At 36.4% G+C, this 21323-nt stretch overlaps 1 protein-coding gene and 1 long non-coding RNA gene across 4 annotated transcripts in view; one reads left to right on the forward strand and one right to left on the reverse strand.

Annotated features, from left to right (window-relative positions):
• LOC148945337 (uncharacterized) overlaps positions 1 to 10312 on the reverse strand; it is a 316745-nt gene extending 306433 nt beyond the window's left edge. For all 3 annotated transcript variants that reach the window (XR_016142728.1, XR_016142729.1, XR_016142727.1), the window contains exon 1: positions 10195 to 10312. This is a non-coding gene — a long non-coding RNA (uncharacterized LOC148945337). The remainder of the gene's footprint in view (positions 1 to 10194) is intronic.
• Positions 10313 to 15044: 4732 nt separating this feature from the next.
• The window catches only part of LOC148945341 (dual 3',5'-cyclic-AMP and -GMP phosphodiesterase 11-like), a 256119-nt gene continuing 249840 nt past the window's right edge, over positions 15045 to 21323 (forward strand). Inside the window, exon 1 of the mRNA XM_089099013.1 lies at positions 15045 to 15182. Within this exon, the coding sequence (XP_088955139.1) occupies positions 15104 to 15182 (79 nt within the window). The 5' untranslated portion in view covers positions 15045 to 15103. The remainder of the gene's footprint in view (positions 15183 to 21323) is intronic.

The following is a 21323-nucleotide window of genomic DNA, read 5'->3' on the forward strand; positions in this document are numbered from 1 at the left end:
CACTGTCTGTCGTTGTTGGTTTGTATGTCTAAAGTGCCTGTCTTTCCCTGTTTGTATGTCTGAATATATTTGTTTGTATGTCTGGGTTGGTGTTTGAAAGTCCAAGTGTTTGTCTTTGTTGGTTTGTACGTTTAAAGTGCCTGTCTTTCTCTGTTCGTTTGTCTGAGTCTATTTGTTTGTATTTCGGGGTTGGTGTCTGCAAGTCCAAGTGTTTGTCTTTGTTGGTTTGTATGTCTAAAGTGCCTGTCCAAGTGTTTGTCTTTGTTGGTTTGTATGTCTAAAGTGCCTGTCTTTCTCTGTTTGTATGTCTGAATCTATTTGTTTGTATGTCTGGGTTGATGTTTGAAAGTCCAAGTGTTTGTCTTTGTCGGTTTGTATGTCTAATGTGCCTGTCTTTCTCTGTTTTTTTGTCTGAATCTATTTGTTAGTATGTCTGGGTTGTTGTTTGCAAGTCCAAGTGTTTGTCTTTGTTGGTTTGTATGTCTAAAGTGCCTGTCTTTCTCTGTATGTTTGAATCTATTTGTTTTTATGTCTGAGTTGGTGTTTGCAAGTCCAAGTGTTTGTCTTTGTTGGTTTGTATGTCTAAAGTGCCTGTCTTTCTCTGTTTGTATGTCTGAATCTATTTGTTTGTATGTCTGGGTTGGTGTTTGCAAGTCCCAGTGTTTGTCTTTGTTGGTTTGTATGTCTAAAGTGCCTGTCTTTCTCTGTTTGTATGTCTGAATCTATTTGTTTGTATGTCTGGGCTGGTGTTTGCAGGTCTAAGTGTTTGTCTTTGTTGGTTTGAATGTCTAAAGTGCCTGTCTTTCTCTGTTTGTATGTCTGAATCTATTTGTTTGTATGTCTGGGTTGGTGTTTGCAAGTCCAATCGTTTGTCTTTGTTGGTTTGTATGTCTAAAGTGCCTGTCTTCCTCTGTTTGTATGTCTGAATCTATTTGTTTGTTTGTCTGGCTTGGTGTTTGCAAGTCCAAGTGTTTGTCTTTGATGGTTTGTATGTCTAAAGTGCCTGTGTTTCCCTGTTTGTATGTGTTTCACACTCTCTTTGTCTGTTTGTCTGGGTTGGTGTATGTCTAAAGTGCCTGTCTTTCTCTGTTTGTGTGACTGAATCTATCTTTTTGTATGTCTGGCTTGATGTTTGCAAGTCCAAGTGTTTGTCTTTGCATGTTTGTATGTCTAAAGTGCCTGTCTTTCTCTGTTTGTATGTATGAATGTATTTGTTTGTATGTCTGCGTTGGTGTTTTCAAGTCCAAGTGTTTGTCTTTGTTGGTTTGTATGTCTAAAGTGCCTGTCTTTCTCTGTTTCTATGTCTGAATCTATTTGTTTGTATGTCTGGGTTGGTGTTTGCAAGTCCAAGTGTTTGTCTTTGTTGGTTTGTATGTCTAAAGTGCATGTCTTTCTCTGTTTGTATGTCTGAATCTATTTTTTAGTATTTTTGGGTTGTTGTTTGCAAGAGCAAGTGTTTGTGTTTGTTGGTTTTCTTTTCTAAAATAAATGTATTTATCTGTTTGTGTGTCTGACTCTAATTGTTTTTATGTCTGTTTTGTTTTTTTCATGTCCAAGTGTTTGTCTCTGTGGTTTGTATGTCTAAAGTGCATGTCTTTCTCTGTTTGTATGTCTGAATCTACTTGTTTTTATGTCTGGGTTGGTGTTTGCAGGTCCAAGTGTTTGTCTCTGTGGTTTGTATGTCTAACTTGCGTATTATAACGACCACAGAGTTTCACCCCAAATCATCTTCTAAAATGTCTCAAACTATTTCACCCAAAAAATCCCCTAAAAGTAATTTCTGCGTGTTCCTTTGTTTCGACATCCCTGCGCTGTCACATTTGAAATTCCCAGGAAATCATTTCCCGGGTAAAATATATTCAAACTGTCTTGTATCTCGTTTGAATTTCTGAAAAAAATATCTAAGATGTTTCTAGTTACATTATTAAGGTTTCGAAAGAATATTAATTTACCTCTCAGACCAAAGAAAATGAAGCCTTTTAGTTTCTTAATCCCCCTCATGTTACAATAGAATTCCCCGTCAGATTATGCAAATCAATTTCCCAGAAATCTGTCCCCTTCGTAGATCAATGAACCATGAATAAATTATGTGTAAATCGGAGTCAATATAGAATTCCCCGTCGAGTATATAATCAATTTACCAGAAATCTAGTCCCCTTCGTAGATCAATATAGAATTCCCCGTCGATTATGAAATCAATTTTCCAGAAATCTGTCCCCTTTGTGGATCAATAAACCATGAATAAATTATAAATAATTTTTTAGACCACACTGCTTTTCCATTAAAAAAAAAAAAAAATTTTTAAACACGAAAAACGGTTTTTAATTTTATAACAAGCATTGAAATAAAAAAAAATTAATTATTCACAAAATCTCCTAATTTTTCGGCCCCAACTCCGGGAGAATTTCTCAACGGAAAAAAAAATAAATAAATAAAGCAAAAAAAAAAACAACTTAAATTACATTACAATAAAACATACTAAACACATAAAGAGAACAAAAAGCAAAAACGAAAGAAAAATATAAATAAATAAGAACAAAACTCACATATTAATTAAACACTTCCATGGAAGTGTTTAATTAATATGTGAGTTTTGTTCTTATTTTTTTATTTTTTTCTTTCGTTTTTGATTTTTGTTCTCTTTTTGTGTTTTTTTTGTTTTTTTTTAATGTAATTTAAGTTTTTTTTTTTTTTGCTTTATTTATTTATTTTTTTTTTCCGTTGAGAAAGGCTCCCGGATGTGGGGCCGAAATATTCGGAGCTTTTGTGCATAATTAATTGTTTTGTAGTTCACTGCTTGTTAGAAAATTAAAACCCGTTTTTCGTGTTTAAAAAATTTTTTTTGTTTTTAATGAATAAATTATGTGTATGTCGGAGTCAATATAGAATTCCCCGTCGATTATGCAATCAATTTCCCAGAAATCCTGTCCCCTTCGTGGATCAATATATAATTCCCCGTCGATTATGCAATCAATTTCCCAGAAATCTAGTCCCCTTCGTAGATCAATATAGAATTCCCCGTCGATTATGCAATCTATTTCCCAGAAATCTAGTCCCCTTTGTAGATCAATATAGAATTCCCTGTCGATTATGTAATCAACTTCACGGAAACATAGCCCCCTTCCTGGATCAATAACATTGTACCGTTAGTATTCAGTGCGCATACGCAAACTTCCCCGCAGTATTTCCAAGGTCCCTGATTGACCTGCAAAAAGGTTGTCATTGACCCGCTAGACTCGATTATAGATGGCAGCAGTAAGGCCCCGTCGCGCTGGTACCCCCTTCCGTACTATTAAATATTTTTTTGATGACCGCGAAGTCATTGAACAGCACACAGAAATACTGGATTGATTTATCAGGTAGCATTTTGGTCACGCCAACTATAATACCAATAGTAAGTAATATACAGTCTTAAATTGTAAGAAATATGCTTTAGTATTACTTGAAATGAAGATCAAACGAGACATAAGCTATGATAGAAACTCTAAATTCTATGATACAAATTCTAACTATATTCTTATACAGTCCTAATACTATCAAGATAGCTTTACTTCAAACTTGTGTACAAACTAATGATGAGATTCCCTTTTCAGAACCAAAACAATTGCCAGTCATTGAACTGAGCCATTGTGCAGAAGTGATACCAAATTAAACGAAAAAAAATATATAAAAAATAATATAGCAACAATCCTAACATTCTTTATTTTTATTCTGTGAAAAGTGTCCTTAATTTGTTTGCTTTTACTGTACCAAAACTCCTATATTATTTTGTGTTTTCAGTAAAGCGCTAGTTTTCTATAATCCTTGAAACATAGGGAAACATAATAGTTGTGTTAATATGTACTAGTTTTATTGTTATATATTAGATAGGGTGTCAAGTTATTTTTTTGTCCGTTTTAAGTTTCAACTTCGCTCTTTACTTCCCTCGGAAAATTTTGTTTTTTAAAATTAATCTTGGCTCGTTCTCATTAAAATTTAATGTAGAAACAACGTCGCCATGACCTTTTTATTTATACAGAATAATTCTTGTTCGTTTTAAGTTTCAATCTCACTCCTTAGTTTCAGCAGAAAACTTATTTTTAATATAATTTCCAATCATCAAAGATCTAGGGGGGATAAAATACCTCTAGAAAATACTGCAGACATCCTTGAAAGCTACGAAAAACTTTCAGTTTATAACATAAAGTTTATTATCCTTACTTTACACAACAATACATGTTTTTGTGAAACGTTTGTTTTTCGATGAACAAAAAGCTGTTTTTACTCGGACGACTTCGTCTGCAAAAACCAATTTGAAGACAGGGCTTTATAAATCGCCTACTGACTAGTTGAAACTAGAAGGCTACTGTAACAAAAGAGAGCTCTTTAAGGGCTCATTTAAAAGCTTATTTTTATACCTAATCGCTTTTTATGAATTTGACTTGATAGCACATTCCCATAAAATTCATTTTCGGTTGTTTCCCCCCATTTTTTTTTTTCAAATGAAGAAAGTGTTGCCTTTTCTAATAAAATGACAAAAAAAGGTGTTTTTCAAAACCTAAGTAGGAGCAAAAAACTAAGGGGGTAAGGATGTCCCTTCCCCTCAATTACCGCCGTTAGAACTACTCGTAGCAAACAGGCTTCATCGTAGAGTGGAGTTTGAAGGTTCAATTCAAAACTGTTGATCATTCAAACTTAATTTTTGGTAGATTTTTAGTTGAAAAGTTTTTAATTTTAGTTAATCTGTTTTCGCAATAATCTTATACTTTTAAGATGAATAGACGATTTATAGAACTTACTAAGAGAGTTTGGAGGGGGAGTATATGTGAGGGGTTCTTACAAACCTCCAAGTTAAGGGCTTTGGACCATAATTGTTACAATGGTACTGTTTTATGCTTCCAAACTCTTCACTTAAGAAGTGGCACCAAAAGCGCTGTTTGTAGTGCTGTATGTCTCTTATGGATGGTAAAGTTGATAAAAAGCACTTAGATATGAGTAATAGGTTTAAAATGAGCCTCTCTGGGATATGCTTTAAAGAATGAGTTCATCACATTTTCAAAAATAGTGGATTATCTGAAGAGTAATCATAAGAAGGGAGAAACTATGATTGAAAAAAAAAATATCCAAGCAGGGATCGAACGCATGATAATCTAATTTGAAGTCCAGCGCTGTACTAACAGAACCATTTCTCTAATAATCTAATTTAATGTATTGGTGTTTGTAGGACTTTAATTAAGGGGGCTTGAGGGAGAAAAATGCGGGAGGTGTTCTTGCAATCCTCCAGTTATGGGTTTTGGATCATAATTATGACAATGATTCCGTTTTATACTTCCAAGATTTTCCACTTGAGAAGTGGCACCAAAATTGTTTTTTTCAGTGCTATATCTCACTCTCGAACGGTACAATCGATAAAAAGCACGTAGATATGAGCAAAAGTTTTCAAATGAGCCATTAAACATTACTCTAAAAAGTTCTTGTAGCCCACTAACCCCAGTGTTTCTGCTTGAGATATGGCATCAAAAGTGCCGTTTTTGGTGCCATTTGAAACTTGTAGATGGTGCAATTTTTAGGAAGAACGTAGATATAACAATTTTTTTATATGAGCTATCAAAAATCTATTTTTGATGTTCTGGTAGCCCACTAGTTCCACCCCTTGAGAAATGGCATAAAAAGTGCCTTTTTTCGTGCCATATGGCATTTGCAGATGGCAAAATTTATATAAACCATGTACATATGAGAAATAGTTATTGAATAAGCTCTTAAGCATCTCTACGATGCTCCAGTAACCCGCTAGGCCTGGAAAATAGAAGAAGAAAAAAAGGCCGTCTTATTGTTTTTTAACTTTTAGTTACTATGCGCTGTGGTTCGCTCTTTACTAGGTTGCAGCTAATGCTTCAACCATGACAAAGAGTTCATTGCAAATGCTCCCAAGAAACTAGTTAACATTAAAATCTGTGAAATCTAATAGATGGTAGAATTTTTTAAAACCTAGTAAATATAAGCAATAGCTTTTGATTGAGCCATTAAATATCTATCTACTATGGTGTGATAGCCTGCTAATGTTGCAGTAGTCTACTGTTGAGCAGACGATTTATGAAACTTACTAAGGGGGCTGGGAGGGGAAGTATACGGGAGGGGTCTTGTAAACCTCCAGTCAAGGGTTCTGGAACATAACTATTACAATAGTGTCTGTTTTGTACTTCAGAGCTTTTCTACTTAAGAAGTGGCGCCAAAAGTGTTGTTTTCAGTGCTATATCGCACTTACGAATGGTAGAATTGAAAAAAAAAGCTCGTAGATATTAGCAATAGCTTTCAAATGGACCAATAGAACCATTAAACATAACTCTTATTGTTCTGCTAGCCCAATAGCCCCCGTTTTTCCACTTCAGACATACACATAAACAAAGACAAACACTAGGACTTGCAAACACCAACCCAGGCAAACAGACAAAGAGAGTGTGAAACACATACAAACAGAAAAAGACAGGCACTTTAGACATACAAACCAACAAAGACAAACACTTGGACTTGCAAACACAAACCCAGACATACAAACAAACAGATTCAGACATACAAACAGAGAAAGACAGGCAGTTTAGACATACAAACTAACAAAGACAAACAATTGGACTTGCAAACACCAACCCAGACAGACAAACATATAGATTCAGACATACAAGCAGAGAAAGACAGGAACTTTAGACATACAAACCTACAAAGACAAACACTTGGACTTGCAAACACCAACCCAGACATACAAACAAAGAAATTCAGACATACAAACCGAGAAAGACAGACACTACAGACATACAAACCAACAAAGACAAACACTGGGACTTGCAAACACCAACCCAGACATACAAACAAACAGATTCAGACATACAAACCGAGAAAGACAGACACTTCAGACATACACATCAACAAAGACAAACACTGGGACTTGCAAATACCAACCCAAACAAACAGATAGAGAGTGTGATACACATACAAACAGAGAAAGACAGGTACTTTAGACATACAAACCAACAAAGATAAACACTTGGACTTGCAAACACAAACCCAGACATACAAACAAATAGATTCAGACATACAAACAGAGAAAGACATGAACTTTAGACATACAAACCAACAAAGACAAATAATTGGACTTGCAAACACCAAATCACAAATGCAAACAAATAGATTCAGACATACAAACAGAGAAAGACAGGCACTTAAGACATAAAACAAACAAAGACAAACACTTGGACTTGCAAACAACAAACCAGACATACAAACAAATGGATTCAGACATACAAACAGATAAAGACAGGAACTTTATAAATAAAACAAACAAAGACAAACACTTGGACTTGCAAACACCAACCCAAACAAACAGATAGAGAGTGTGAAACACATACACACAGAGAAAAACAGGCACTTTATACACACAAACAAACACAGACAAATACTTGAAGTTGCAAATATCAGGCCAGATATACAAACAAAACGATTATAACATAAAAACAAAGAAAGACAGGCCGTTAGGACATAAAAACAAACAGTAACAAATAGTTGAACTTTCAAACTACAGTCCAGACATACAAACAAATATGTTCAGACATACTAACAGAGAAAGACAGGCACTTTAGACATACAAACTAACAAAGACAAACACTTGGACTTGCAAATACCAACCCAGACATACAAACATATCGCTTTTTAATGAATTTGACTTGATAGCACATTCCCATAAAATTCATTTTCGGTTGTTTCCCCCCCCCTTTTTTTTTTCAAATGAAGAAAGTGTTGCCTTTTCTAATAAAATGACAAAAAAAGGTGTTTTTCAAAACCTAAGTAGGAGCAAAAAACTAAGGGGGTAAGGATGTCCCTTCCCCTCAATTACCGCCGTTAGAACTACTCGTAGCAAACAGGCTTCATCGTAGAGTGGAGTTTGAAGGTTCAATTCAAAACTGTTGATCATTCAAACTTAATTTTTGCTAGCCCAATAGCCCCCGCTTTTCCACTTCAGACATGGCATGCCGTTTTTAGTGGAGCTCGCAGATGGTGAAAGTTATAGGAAGAACGTAAATATAAGAAAAATATCTTTTATATGAGCTATGAAAAATTTGTCTACGATGTTCTCGTAGCCTGCTAGTGCCACCCCTTGAAAACTGGCAGAAAAATTCCATTTTAGTTTCATATGGCACTTGCAGATGGTGGAATTTATAAAACGCACGTAGATATGAGAAATAGCTTTTGTATGAGCCATTAAGCATCTCTCTATGATGTTCTGTTAATCCGCTACTCCTAGGAAAAAAAAAAAAAAAAAAAAAAAAAAAAAAAAAAAAAACGGGAGACATATGATTGCAATCGATGCAAAAAAGGGATTTTCCTTGTTGTTCAAGGAGGGGGACTGTGATTTCCCTGATTCCAACGGTGCACTTTACATTTTGATATGACGCCATTTTGAACGGGTTTAAGGCTTTTTTTTCGAAATTATCGTAAATTTATTTTCACAATAAACTTTTACCTTTAAGACGAACGGAAATAATACTTACCATTCCTTAATTAGTGTCGAATGGCAATTATTCTTCACAATGTTGCTTTTTTTAAACGCGTTTTAAACTTTTAGTTACTATGGTCTGTGGTTCGCTCTTTATTAGGTTGCAGCTACTGCTGCAACCATGATATCGGCAGCTACAGTGACGACAGTAGTCAAATATGGTTCTGAAGCCTGGACGCTCTAAAAAACGGAGAACGATTTGTTAGATGTTTTCCAGAAGAATTGCCTACGGATTGCTTTAGGTATCCGACTGACCGACCGTATCTGAAACAGAACGCTGTACGGACAGTGTGATTCATTCTCGCTTTCTAGGGTTATGGTGTGAGAAAGTTTGGGGTGGTTAGGGCACTTTCTGCTGATGAAGGATGACAGGTTGCCAAAGATTGCCCTTGTCGGCCAACCGTCTAGGGTCAAACAAAAGGCAGGACGTCCCCGGCTGGGGTGGGAGGATTTCGTAAGGAAAGAATTAAGGGAAATGGGAATTACCATGGAGGGTGTAAAGAGGGAGGCTTTGAATGGGTTTGGATGGAAGAGTAGCGTACGTAGCTGTATTGGCCTCAGGTGGCTTGGTGCTGCAGGATGTTTTACAGGAACCATGATATTGGAAACTACAGTGACGACAGTGGTCGAATATGGTTCTAAAGCCTGGGCGCTCCGAAAAACGGAGGACGATTTGCTAGATGTTTTCCAGAAGAATTGCCTACGGATTGTTTTGGGTAACCGACTGACCGACCGTATCTCAAACAGAAGGCTGTACGGACAGTGTGATTCATTCTCACTTTCTAGGGTTATGGTGTTGGAATTACCATGGAGGGTGTAAAGAGGGAGGTTTTGAATATGTTTGGATGAAGGAGGAGCGTACGTAGCTGTGTTGGCCTCAGGCGGCTTGGTGATGTAATGAGTTGTTATTAGTATTAGTAGATGGGTTTACAATCATAGAGTTGAAACAAAATCGGTGAAGAAAGGAAATCAAAGGTTGCTCTCCACACACTTTAGTTGGTGAAGCTGACCAAATTCTGCTGAAACACGTGACGTTGCCCAGACAACCTGAATTTAGTTTTACTTCGTCTTGTCGGCGTTCTTCCGTTTCCGGAGTTGTTGTTATGGCAAAAGTAGTAGAAAAGCATCAACACTCTTAGTCAAAGTGCCGCTTAAATACCATGTCTGGTGGTTAAATGGCAAATAATAGTCATTAAGTCCGCTTCGTTTAATTTCAAAAATACAGTAAATTATAAAATGATTGTATGGTTTGATAGAATAGTCTTGATACAACTGATAATTTGGTTTTAATTTGTCCTCATAAGACGGGAGTTCCCCGGACGGCCAAAAGAGGCATCCTGTTGCTTTTCATGAATGAGAAATTTCCTACTTCTTTGTGTTATTATTAGATAACACAAAGAACGCCCCGCTATGAAACAATAATGACCAGGATAGAGATGATTAGGAATATGGTTCATAGTTTTGGCCTTGCTAGGCCATGGTAGAAGCAATGCCTTTGGAACAATAAATTGAGGCTGGGTGATAAAAATTGAAAAAAAAAATTTCGTAAAAAAACGGTCGTTTTTAGATGTCAGTTAAGCCAACATATGGGTTAAGTAGTTTACAATAAATTTTGCTGTTTAAATCTCTTACGCCCATATGTATACGTGTATATCAATATGCATACATACCAGCCTAGGTGACGCCCTGGCTACATCCATGATAAATTTACATGAGCATTCTATTTGTACACTGTTTTAAATTTATCTGGCACTTATGTACTGCAATATGACTTCCAATAAAAAAATGTAGACTTTATTTTTGCATTCCAGTTTTTCGTGAATTCGTATTCCATTCGAATCGCCAATTACTTATCTAGCGCTGCAGCTGAGTTTTCAGAATTTGTTCCATTTAAAAATTTCCCAGAAAACTTTGTAAACGAAAAAAAGGCTTTTATTGCTAGTTAAGAATATAACAGGCGTAATTTTAGTTTCCATCGCACAGGCTGTTCGGAAGTGACACAGGTAATTTTTTTAATGCTGTCTTGGTTGATTTATTAAGGTGTTTCATTTTTTATGGGGGGGGGGATGATCCGGTGATCCGATTTCAAATTTGAGTCTTTACTCTTGTCGTATCTCATAATTTAATTACTGAGTAATTATCCTAAAATATTACTTAAACCAAAATAGGCAAGTGTCTAGGAATTTGTTTCGGGGGGGGGGGGGAGCGAAAGGGTAAAAATTGGAAAAAGCTAACTTGCGAATTATATTGTAAAAATAAGCTGATTTTTTGGGGTGGAGTGGGGGTACAATATGAAACCCTTTCACTAGTGTAGCCTACATTTCTGAATCATGGTAGTATTGAAGGCCTTTTGTTAAGCTGTAAAATGAAGCCGGGAGATACTACTAAAAATTCGTCTGCTTGTCCAAATGTTTAGGCAGTAATCAGCAAATGGTTAGCAAAGTTTTTAAGTGTCGCAATAAATATTTTACAAACAAAATAATGCCAAGAGGATTTTAGAGAGTTGCGAGTTTCAATCAAATGAAGACTTGGAATAAAGTTATGAACCGATGTGTATGTAGGAAGGTTTTTGAGAAGGTTGTGGGAAGGGGGGGGGTGAAAGAAAAATCGCGAGAAGAGCTGAATTTTGAGGACGACTGTCAAATATTGGGCTTTTTGTTTGTACTCTCAGTGAAAACAAACCAAACCGACCAATCAGTCGAAAAATCAAGCAAGTTGAAACTCTACCGCAAAGTGTTTTGGAGTTACAAATTCTCAGTTACAAATTGTCTATCAAGAAGGCTTGGTTTAGTTTTTGATCCTGCTGACTATAAATTCTTACGACTTAATTTTAAAGCCCCCCTTTTAGCATTAAGTGACCGGAATTTAACGCTGAACAACACATTTTTATCCAAGTTGTAGAAATGTAAAAAAATTTTTTTTTTTACATCAGATTAGGATTGGGTAAACTATAGCTTGTGGATCGGATTTTATTTTAATATTTTCCACTTTAAATCATTCAGTTATTAAAAAAGATAAATCTTGTACCTTAAAGACCTTTTATTTTGGCTATTTTCTGCTATATTGAATTGACTGTAACGCTAGAGAACCCCGTTTCGAAAAAATCAAGCAAGTTGAAACTCTACCCCAAAGTGTTTTGGAGTTACAAATTATCAGTTACAAATTGTCTATCAACAAGGCTCGGTCTAGTTTTTGATCCTGCTTACTATAAATTCTTACGACTTAATTTTAAAGCTCCCCTTTTAGCATTAAGCGACCGGAATTTAACGCTGAACAACACATTTTTATCCAAGTTGTAGAAATGTAAACATTTTTTTTTTTTTTTACATCAGATTAGGATTGGGTAAACTATAGCTTGTGGATCGGATTTTATTGTAATAGTTTCCACTTTAAATCATTCAATTATTAAAATAGATAAATCTTGTACCTTCAAGACCTTTTATTTTGGCTATTTTCTGCTATATAGAATTGACTGTAACGCTAGAGAACCCCGTTTATGGGAACCCGTTTATATTCCGAACTAAACATAGCTCGAGCCCGACATCTGTTTTTTTTTTAGAATATATTTCTTTTTGGGTGAAATTTGTATTTGTGAAGAAAAATCAATATTATATTAATTTATGCGTGTAGACGGAAAAAGCTTCTGAATAAAGGGGAGGGAGTTGTTATTTCCCTCCTCTCCTCATAGAGGATTTATAAAGTTATATTTTTGGTAAGTCTACCCTGTTTTCTCTGACGACTGGAGGATCGAGTTGAAACCTTTTGTTACGGTTTCAATGGGGGATTGGGGATGGTTTTCAGGGTGACTCACAATTTCCTATTTGGGAGAGGGGCAAAAAATCGCGATCCTCAAAAAAGAGTATACGCTACAGTTTTTTAGGTTTTTCGCTGCGCCTTTAAATATTAAGTGCTTTACTATGGTCGTATATACTGTGTCCCACAGCTAATACGGGTCCCTGCAATGACGATTTCATCGGCAGCGACAATAGAGGGGTTTGTGAGATTTCTTTTCACTCCTTAGAACAGTTACAAGCCGCACTAATCTGCCTTTAGAATGATTTGAACTTTTAAGATGATAGTTGGTAAGGTTTGTGACAACTATAATTAATGTTATGACTAAATAAGCCTTCCAGAAGCTAATCAGAGTAAGTTACAACTTTACATTGTCTAATGTTTTAGTGTCAATACACTTGATTGGGTCATAAATTAATGTAATGTTCTAAAATACACTTAAGAACATTTTTCTTTTTCAAGACTATGGTTAAACACGTAGAGAAATCTAGATTTTTTTTTTCCCGAATAAATGATTGCCTCAGTGAAGTTTAAATTCAAAATGTTATTTTATTTTCTAATTTTTACTAACTTGGTAAAATTCGCATCTGGAAGTTCAAAGCGCGGCTTGCGAGCCACATGAGACTGTTTGACCTTTAACATGCGATTCGCGGAAATACTCTGACTGGAATTCTATTTCGTCACGCTTCATAATAAAGGTAAATAGAAAAAAAAAAGTTAGAACCTGTTTGTTTCTTGAGTCGCGGTTCTTAAAAATAATGGCTTTTATTTATGTGACTCTCACTAGTCACGCACAAAAGGTTTCGAAACTGGGGTCCGAGTCTTGACCAAAACGTTTCTCATCCACGTGTTTGGTTCTTACATGGAACAAGTTTAGTCAACCCTGTTATGTATTTATGTTGACAAAGGAGTTGATTATATTTCAAGCCAATTAGGCTACCGAGGGTAGTACATATTTTTCAACCTTCAACTTAAAAATCAATAATAAACCATTCTATCGCTTATTTAAAACTCAACGATGTCCCGCATTTTCGATATGACAAAATGAATTAAAACTGTGATTGTCAAAAAAAAAAAAAAAAAAAAAAAAAAAAATGGCAGGGGGTTCCATTTGATTTTGGAATCCAGGTCTACTTATTAGCTCCTTCATTTGATGCTCAGGCAGCGATACAAGGTGAACTACTTCAGTTTTTCTCCAAGGATTGGCAAGGTCTTGAAAATTTCCCAGTGGATGCTAGCCTTTTTTTGCCACTATAAAAGCTTGGCCATTGGCCCTGCGTTTACCCGGTTAAACCTAGCATTTTTCCGTTCTAAAGGCCTGAAAACGCCCAAAACGATGGTCTTCTGAAAAAGCCCAAAGCACATTTTGGTCTTCTCGCCGTCTCCGGGATTAAGCAGTGAAATTACCACCAGGTGTATGGTTGGTTACGGCGCAGATGAGAATTCTAATGAGAAAATACTTCTTCATAATGTAAAGCTAAGTACCTACGCAGAGGGGGGCGCCGGGTTTATCTCGACTGAAATCCTAAATTCTTCGAATTTCTTGGCACTTTATATGCAATAAGCGAAACTTGTGCACATTTCACTTCAATAAATTATATATACCAGGGATGTATGCAAATCGAAAATTTTGCGGTTTTCCGGGCACTTCTTACTTAAACTATCATACCATCCCTCCCCCCCTTCGGAAAAATTTCTGCTAGCGCGTGTAATATATACTGCACATTTTTTCTTTACGGGGCCCGATAAAACCCTACGTACGAGTACTTACCTATGTGAAGACTTGTCTTATAGTTGTTGCAATAAGGTTTACAAGGATTTTTAATGCCTTAGCTAAGAATCGCAAGATGATTAGAAGACACCACGCTTTCCTTTCGACGCTAGAAAAGACTACGCCCTTCCTTTTTTATTTAGAAACAATGTGCATTCCGAACCTGTTTATTGCTATAATATGTGATGAATAAGGAAAAATTGACCGTGTTCTTCTTTAGCATTATCACAGCTATTTGTCTTATTCACGTCACTACCCAAAACTTTTGGATCCCTGTTGCCATGGCCGTATCCAGGGGGGGGGGTTACCCGGTTTGACCCCCCCCTCCCCGAAATGTGTTTGACTAAAAAAAACGTAACTAAAATGGATATAAACAAATTTTGTATACGTTTTTTTAGTTTTTTTTGTGCATAACCCCATCCCGAAAAAAAAATCCTTGGTACGGTCTTGCCAGTTGCTCATTTGTTGCTCTTTGAATCCCTGTTGCTCATTTGTATTTCTATTGCTCAGCGGTAACCCCAAAATGCTTTGAATCCGGTGGTTTGCGACACCTAGAAAGTTGAAGCATCGCAGGAATGAAAGCCAATACCCAGTGAATTGAGTAAAGCTAATGAATTTAGCCCCCTCCCCCCCCCAGTAAGGCTTATAAATAATATAATTTTGAAAGTATTTAGAAGATGAATTTAGTTTTACGCAAGAATTTAGTAGATGTCTTAAGTTATAAAGAGGCCGTAGCTCAACTTGTATATGATCCACGTATTCATATCACGCCCAACTTTTAAAGACCGTATACAAAAGTTTGGATAATAAATTAAAATACTTGTGTATTTGCATAATATATAAAACATAAGGAACGAGCGTTTAAACCCTGGAGCCTTTGAATACTTCAAAAAGTGGTTTTGGTATAGGCTGTTTTGTAAACGAGCTTTAGATGCGGTAACAGTGTTGACCAACCAGCTTGTAATTATTAATTTTAAGCATGTGATAAGTGCTTCGATTATCTTTTGGATAATTTCATGATGATCATTGATAAGGACATGTTTGAAATCGATTACATCTCAATTTGCTCTTGTGAAAGAGACAGGGATGTTACTGGTTAGTTTTTGTCTTCTTTGTTTTTGTTGAAGGTTAACTTTGTAGTTTGTACTTATGATCTTACCTAACTTTAAGTAATTAATTTGTCACTCGGGCAGGCACGTACGCACGAATTTGTTTCGGGGGGGGGCAAATCCTTCAAACCCATTATTCTGTGAGAAAAATCAGAAAATTATGGGAAAATGAAAAAAATCGTGCGATTTCGGGGGGGGGGACCCGGGCCCGGAGGCCCCCACCCCCCCTGCGTACGTCCCTGTACTCGGGAGTTGGAGTAAGTTTTTTTTTCCTTTTTACAAGAATATGGAAAAGATCAACCGTTGCCACCCGTTGGTATAATAATCCTTTCGAGCATCTCTTACGCTTAACCAGGGTTGCCAACTTTTTGGTCAATGAATATGTCCCCTGAGCATTCAAAAATGTGTCCTTTTCAGCCAAATCATGTCCATGTTTTGTCTATAATATATGTCCTTCTTGAAATCTTAAAAGCTAGTTTTTTGACGACTTGTAAACCTCTTTCAAAGTGGTCAGTTAACATCGAATATAATGAAAACGAAAAAGATTCATTTAGTTAAACCATAAAAATGAACTAGTGTGAAAGCACAAAAGTCATAAAAACATGTTAACAGTAAATAACAAATTGTCAGAGCTTAAGGCTCATCTTCTTACGAGAGTTCCACTTGACAGGTATGGTTGGCATGAGGGTCAGCATTTTCACTTCTTTTGGTAGCTTTTTGCCAATCAGAATATTTCTTGCGCATGTCATAAGGTACAATCCAGAAGTCAAGCGACGTTGCGGAGCGCCAGGTAACCTGCGTTGCCCTTCAATCAGGGGAGTGACATCACCAAAGGCATAATTACTGGACCTTTGAACAATGCTGAACAAAATAGATGTCTATAAATTCTGATTGGATGCTGGTTTTCGGAACTGATAGGCGGGGGGGGGGGTGCCCTCAAATCAATTTTGACTCTTATAAAGGGCACTAAACTTCAATCAAATGAGCCCCATCTGAAGTTTATACGACTACCCATTCCATAAAATCTAGTATGCCTCTAGGGCATAACTTACAATCCTTGTCCCAGGGCTCTTATGGGTTGTTTAAACGCTGAGGGCATTTGTATATGCTCTTTGGACCATTAAAAAAAAAAATCTATCTCAAAATTTATGTTGGATCCATCTAGGGAAAAGAATACGTGTGTGGAGGGGGTGGATCCACCCCTCTCCACCAAGGCTGGAGGGGGGTTTACTCCAAGGGTGGCACGGCCCTTGTGTTTCAAGAATTGCTCTAAAGAAAATTGGACACAAGGTCGAACATTAGTGTAAAGAGGGGGGGGGGTATTGAGGGGGGGAGTAGCCCCCCGTCATAAATGGAATAATTTCTGTACGTTTTAAGTTTTAATGTCACTCCTTACTTTCGGTAGAAAAAACTAGTTTTTGTATTTATTTCTGATCGTTTTTCAAATAATCCCAGGAAATTCAACCCCTCTGTTCAAAATTCCCCACGAAAAATTCCTCCATTTAAAGTTTCTCCAATTTAAAATTCTTTCACCGGCAAATTACCACCGGATAATTGTATGCCTTCTGCGAATCCTTCCCAAGAAATGTTCTGCTGAAGTTTCTGCCTGACAAATACTCCTTATCATATTTTTATTTCAAGAAAAACTTGTATTCATTTAGTTTCTGTTCCTTTTTAAGGTCATTGGGGAATATCCTTGTTTAGAAAATACCCCCCCCCTGGAAAGTTTATCCCCCAGAAATTTTCCATTGAGAATTTCTGCTGGTGATAATTCCCCCATGGAAATTTCTCCCGTGGAAAATCCCCCTCCCCAAAAAATGATCCCAAGATATTTCCAACTCTGCTGAAAACTTCCCCCTGAGATTTCCCTCGGAGTGTCTCTAAATGTACAATGGGATCAACAACGAGAAAAAAGACAAATAACAAACATTCTGTATATAAATTCTTGTAACTTCTCCCCATGTAAAATTTCCCCTGAAAAGTTCACCCCCAGAAACCTTCATCCCAATGGGAAATTCTTCCCTTAGAAAATCTATCTCCAGAAGATCTACTTCCTCCGTTGGAAAATGTTGGTAAACTTCCCTATAACAAATACTATATGTAAAGAATGAGCAAATTTCATAACTTGCCGCCCTTCCTCTGGTGGTTCTTGAGTAGTCATGTCATCTCCAAAGACATATTATATAGTACCTTTCAATAATATTAAACAAAATGGCTATCTAAAAATTTTGATCAGACGACTTTCAGGAGAATAGGGCATGGGACGGGGGCTAGTTGTAATCCAATTTTTTGGTTACTTATAAAGAACGCTAGATTTTTAATTTTCGTTTGAACGAGCCCTCTTGCGATATCCTAGTACCATTGGCTCGATATTATTACCCCTGGAAAAAGTATAAACGACAAATAAACACGAATCCGTGATTCTTCTTCTGGCAAACACTATAAAATTTCATTTTTAAACAGTTCGTGGTTACGAACTGTAAGTAAGGAGCGACCCGGCTCAATAGTAACCAAAATTTTAAAACCCCGAATTTTGATACCAATAAATACATCAATAGAATCAGATTTTTATGCTGATTTCAAATATAAATAAGTTTCACTAAGTTAAGTCTTACCCATCAAAAGTTACGTGCCTGAGAAAATTTGTCTTATTTTTGAAAAAAGGGGGAAACAGCCCCTAAAAGTCATAAAACTTTAATGAAAATCACACCATCAGATTCAGCGTATCAGAGAACCCTACCATAGAAGTTTCAAGCTCCTATCTGCAAAAATGTGGAATTTTGTATTTTTTGCCAGAAGAAAGATCACGGATGTGTGTTTATTTGTTTTTTTGTTTTTTTTTCCAGGGGTGATCGTATCGATCCAGTAGTCCGAGAATATCATGAAAGGGCTCATCTGAACGGAAATTAAAAGTTCTAGTGCCTATTTAAGTGACAAAAAAAATTGAAGGCCAACTTGTCCCCCTCCCACGCTCATTTATTTCCCGAAGTCACCCAATCAAAATTTTGAGATTGCCATTTTGTTCAGCACAGTCGAAAATTTAATAAATATGTCTTTGAGGATGACTTACTCCCCCACAGTTCCCGGGGGAATGGCTGCAAGTTATGAACTTTGCCCATTGTTTAGATGTAGTATTGGTTAATGGGAAGTATACAGATGTTTCAGGAGGGATTTTTTCTTGTGGGGGGGAGTAGGAACCTATCATGAGCTCCCAAGAGAACACATGTGCTGCCCTCTACAATTAATTCTAACGCTGGCAGGTTATAATTTATTCAAGGATTATCGATCCACGAAGGGGAGAGAATTTCTGAGAAATTGATTTGCATAATCGAGGGGAATTATTGATTTACGAAAGGGTATAAAAAAACAAATATGGTTTCTTTGATCTTAGGTCGGAGGGATAAACGGTATTTAGGTCAGAGAGAAAAATTAATATTCTATTTTTAAATATGGCTTCATTGATCTTTAGTGTCAGGAATTAGAAATGACATCACTTGTTATCTTGGAATTATGTGGGAGTCTAAAGAGATAGAAATTTTATTTTTAAAGACGGCTTCACTGATCTTTAAGTCAGAGCGATAAATTGATATTCTAACGAAACCATAATAGTGTAGCTAGGAACATTTATGAGATGAAGAGATTAACGCGGGAAAGGGTTTCCTAGGAATTTCAAATGTGACAGCGCAGGGATGCCAAAACAAAAAGAACACGTAGAAATTTTGTTTAGGGATTATTTGGGCGAAACCGTTTTGAGACATTTTAGAGGATGATTTAAGCGAAACCGTTTGAGGCATTTTAGAAGATGATTTGAGGGTGAAACTCTGTGGTCGTTATAATACACAAGTTCCGTTTGAACAATGTTCTGGGGTCCCCATACCCCAGAGGACCCTTCCTACCCCCACCCCAAAGGCCCCCCGGGCCCCCCCACCCATTTTTTTAATACTTTTTTGCGCACTTGAGACAAAGAAGGGCCCCCACATTTCAAAAGGCTTTATTAAATCTTTTCAGAACAAGTTATTTTCTTAATGTACCTCCTAAACCCATTTTAAAAGTTGAAGTATCCCATCCTTTTCACCCACAACTTTACTATACAGCTTTTTGAATGCCCCAACACCAAGCAATACTTTTCAAAGGCATTTCAGAACAAGTTCTTTTCTTAATCTCCCTCCTAAACCATTTTACAAGTTGAAGTACCCATCCTTTTCACCAACAACTTTACTTTACAGCTTTTTGAATGCTCCAACACCAAGCAATACTTTTCAAAAGGCATTTCAGAACAACTTCTTTTCTTAATATCCCTCCTAAACCCTTTTTACAAGTTGAATTACCCATCCTTTTCACCCAAAACTCTACTTTACAGCTTTTTGAATGCCCCAACACCAAGCAATACTTTTCAAAAGGCATTTCAGAACAACTTCTTTTCTTAATGTCCCTCTTAAACCCCATTTTACAAGTTGTAGTGCCCATCCTTTTCACCCACAACTTTACTATACTGCTTTTTGAATGCTCCAACACCAAGCAATACTTTTCAAACGGCATTTCAGAACAAGTTATTTTCTTAATGTCCTTCCTAAACCCATTTTACAAGTTGATGTTCCCATCCTTTTCACCCACAACTTTACTTTACAGCTTTTTGAATGCCCCAACACCAAGCAATACTTTTCAAAGGCATTTCAAAACAAGTTCTTTTCTTAATGACCCTCCTAAACCTATTTTACAAGTTGAAGTACCCATCCTTTTCACCCACAACTTTACTTTACAGCTTTTTGAATGCCCAAACACCAAGCAATACTTTTCAAAAGGCTTTTCAGAACAAGTTCTTTTCTTAATGTCCCTCCTAAGCCCATTTTACAAGTTGAAGTACACATCCTTTTCACCCACAACTTAACAGCTTTTTGAATACCCCAACACCAAGCAATACAATTCAACATTCATTTCAGAGCAAGTTCTTTTATTAATTTCCTTCCTAAACCCATTTTACAACTTGAAGTACCCATCCTCTTCACCCACAACTTTACTTTACAGCTTTTTGATTGCTCCAACACCAAGCAATACTTTTCAAAAGGCATTTCAAAACAAGTTCTTTTCTTAATATCCATCCTAAACCCTTTTTACAAGTTGAAGTTCCAATCCTTTTTACCCAAAAATTTACTTTACACCTTTTTTAATGCCCAACACCAAGCAATAATTTTCAAAGGCATTTCAGAACCAGTTCTTTTTTTAGTAACCATCCTAAACGCAATTTACAAGTTGAAGTACCCTTCCTTTTCACCAACAACTTTACTTTTCAGCTTTTTGAATGCCCCAACACCAAGCAATACTTTTCAAAGGCATTTCAAAACAAGTTCTTTTATTAATGTCCCTCCTAAACCTATTTTAAAAGTTGAAGTACCCATCCTTTTCACCCAAAACTTTACTTTACAGCTTTTTGAATGCCCCAACACCAAGCAATACTTTTCAAAAGGCTTTACAGAACAAGTTCTTTTCTGAATGTCCCTCCTAAAGCCATTTTACAAGTTGAAGTACCCATCCTTTTCACCCACAACTTTACTTTACAGCTTTTTGAATGCCCCAACACCAAGCAATACTTTTGAAAAGGCATTTCAGAACAAGTTCTTTTCTTAATCTCCATCCTAAACCCATTTTACAAGTTGAAGTACCCATCCTTTTTACCCACAGCTTTACTTTACAGCTTTTTGAATGCCCCAACACCAAGCAATACTTTTCAAAGACATTTCAGAACAAGTTCTTTTATTAGTGACCCTCCTAAGCCCATTTTACAAGCTGAAGTACCCTTCCTTTTCATCCACAACTTTACTTTACAGCTTTTTGAATGCTCCAACACCAAGCAATATTTTTGAAAGGGTATTTCAGAAGAAGATCTTCTATAAGTCTCCATTTTAATCCCGTTTTAAAAGTTGAAGCACCTAATCTTTACACACAAAGCCTTAATTTACAGCTTTTTGAATGCACCAAAATCAAGGAATACTTTTCAAAATGCATTTCACAATAAGTTCTTTCCTTAATATCCCTCCTAAACCCATTTTACAAGTTGAAGTACCCATCCTTTTTACCAACACCTTTACTTTACAGCTTTTGACTGCTCCAACACCAAGCAATACTTTTC

The sequence above is a fragment of the Artemia sp. Qi Xiang Cuo genome, chromosome 13, assembly GCF_049724085.1.
Source record: "Artemia sp. Qi Xiang Cuo chromosome 13, ASM4972408v1, whole genome shotgun sequence".
In the NCBI taxonomy this organism is placed as follows: domain Eukaryota; kingdom Metazoa; phylum Arthropoda; class Branchiopoda; order Anostraca; family Artemiidae; genus Artemia; species Artemia sp. Qi Xiang Cuo.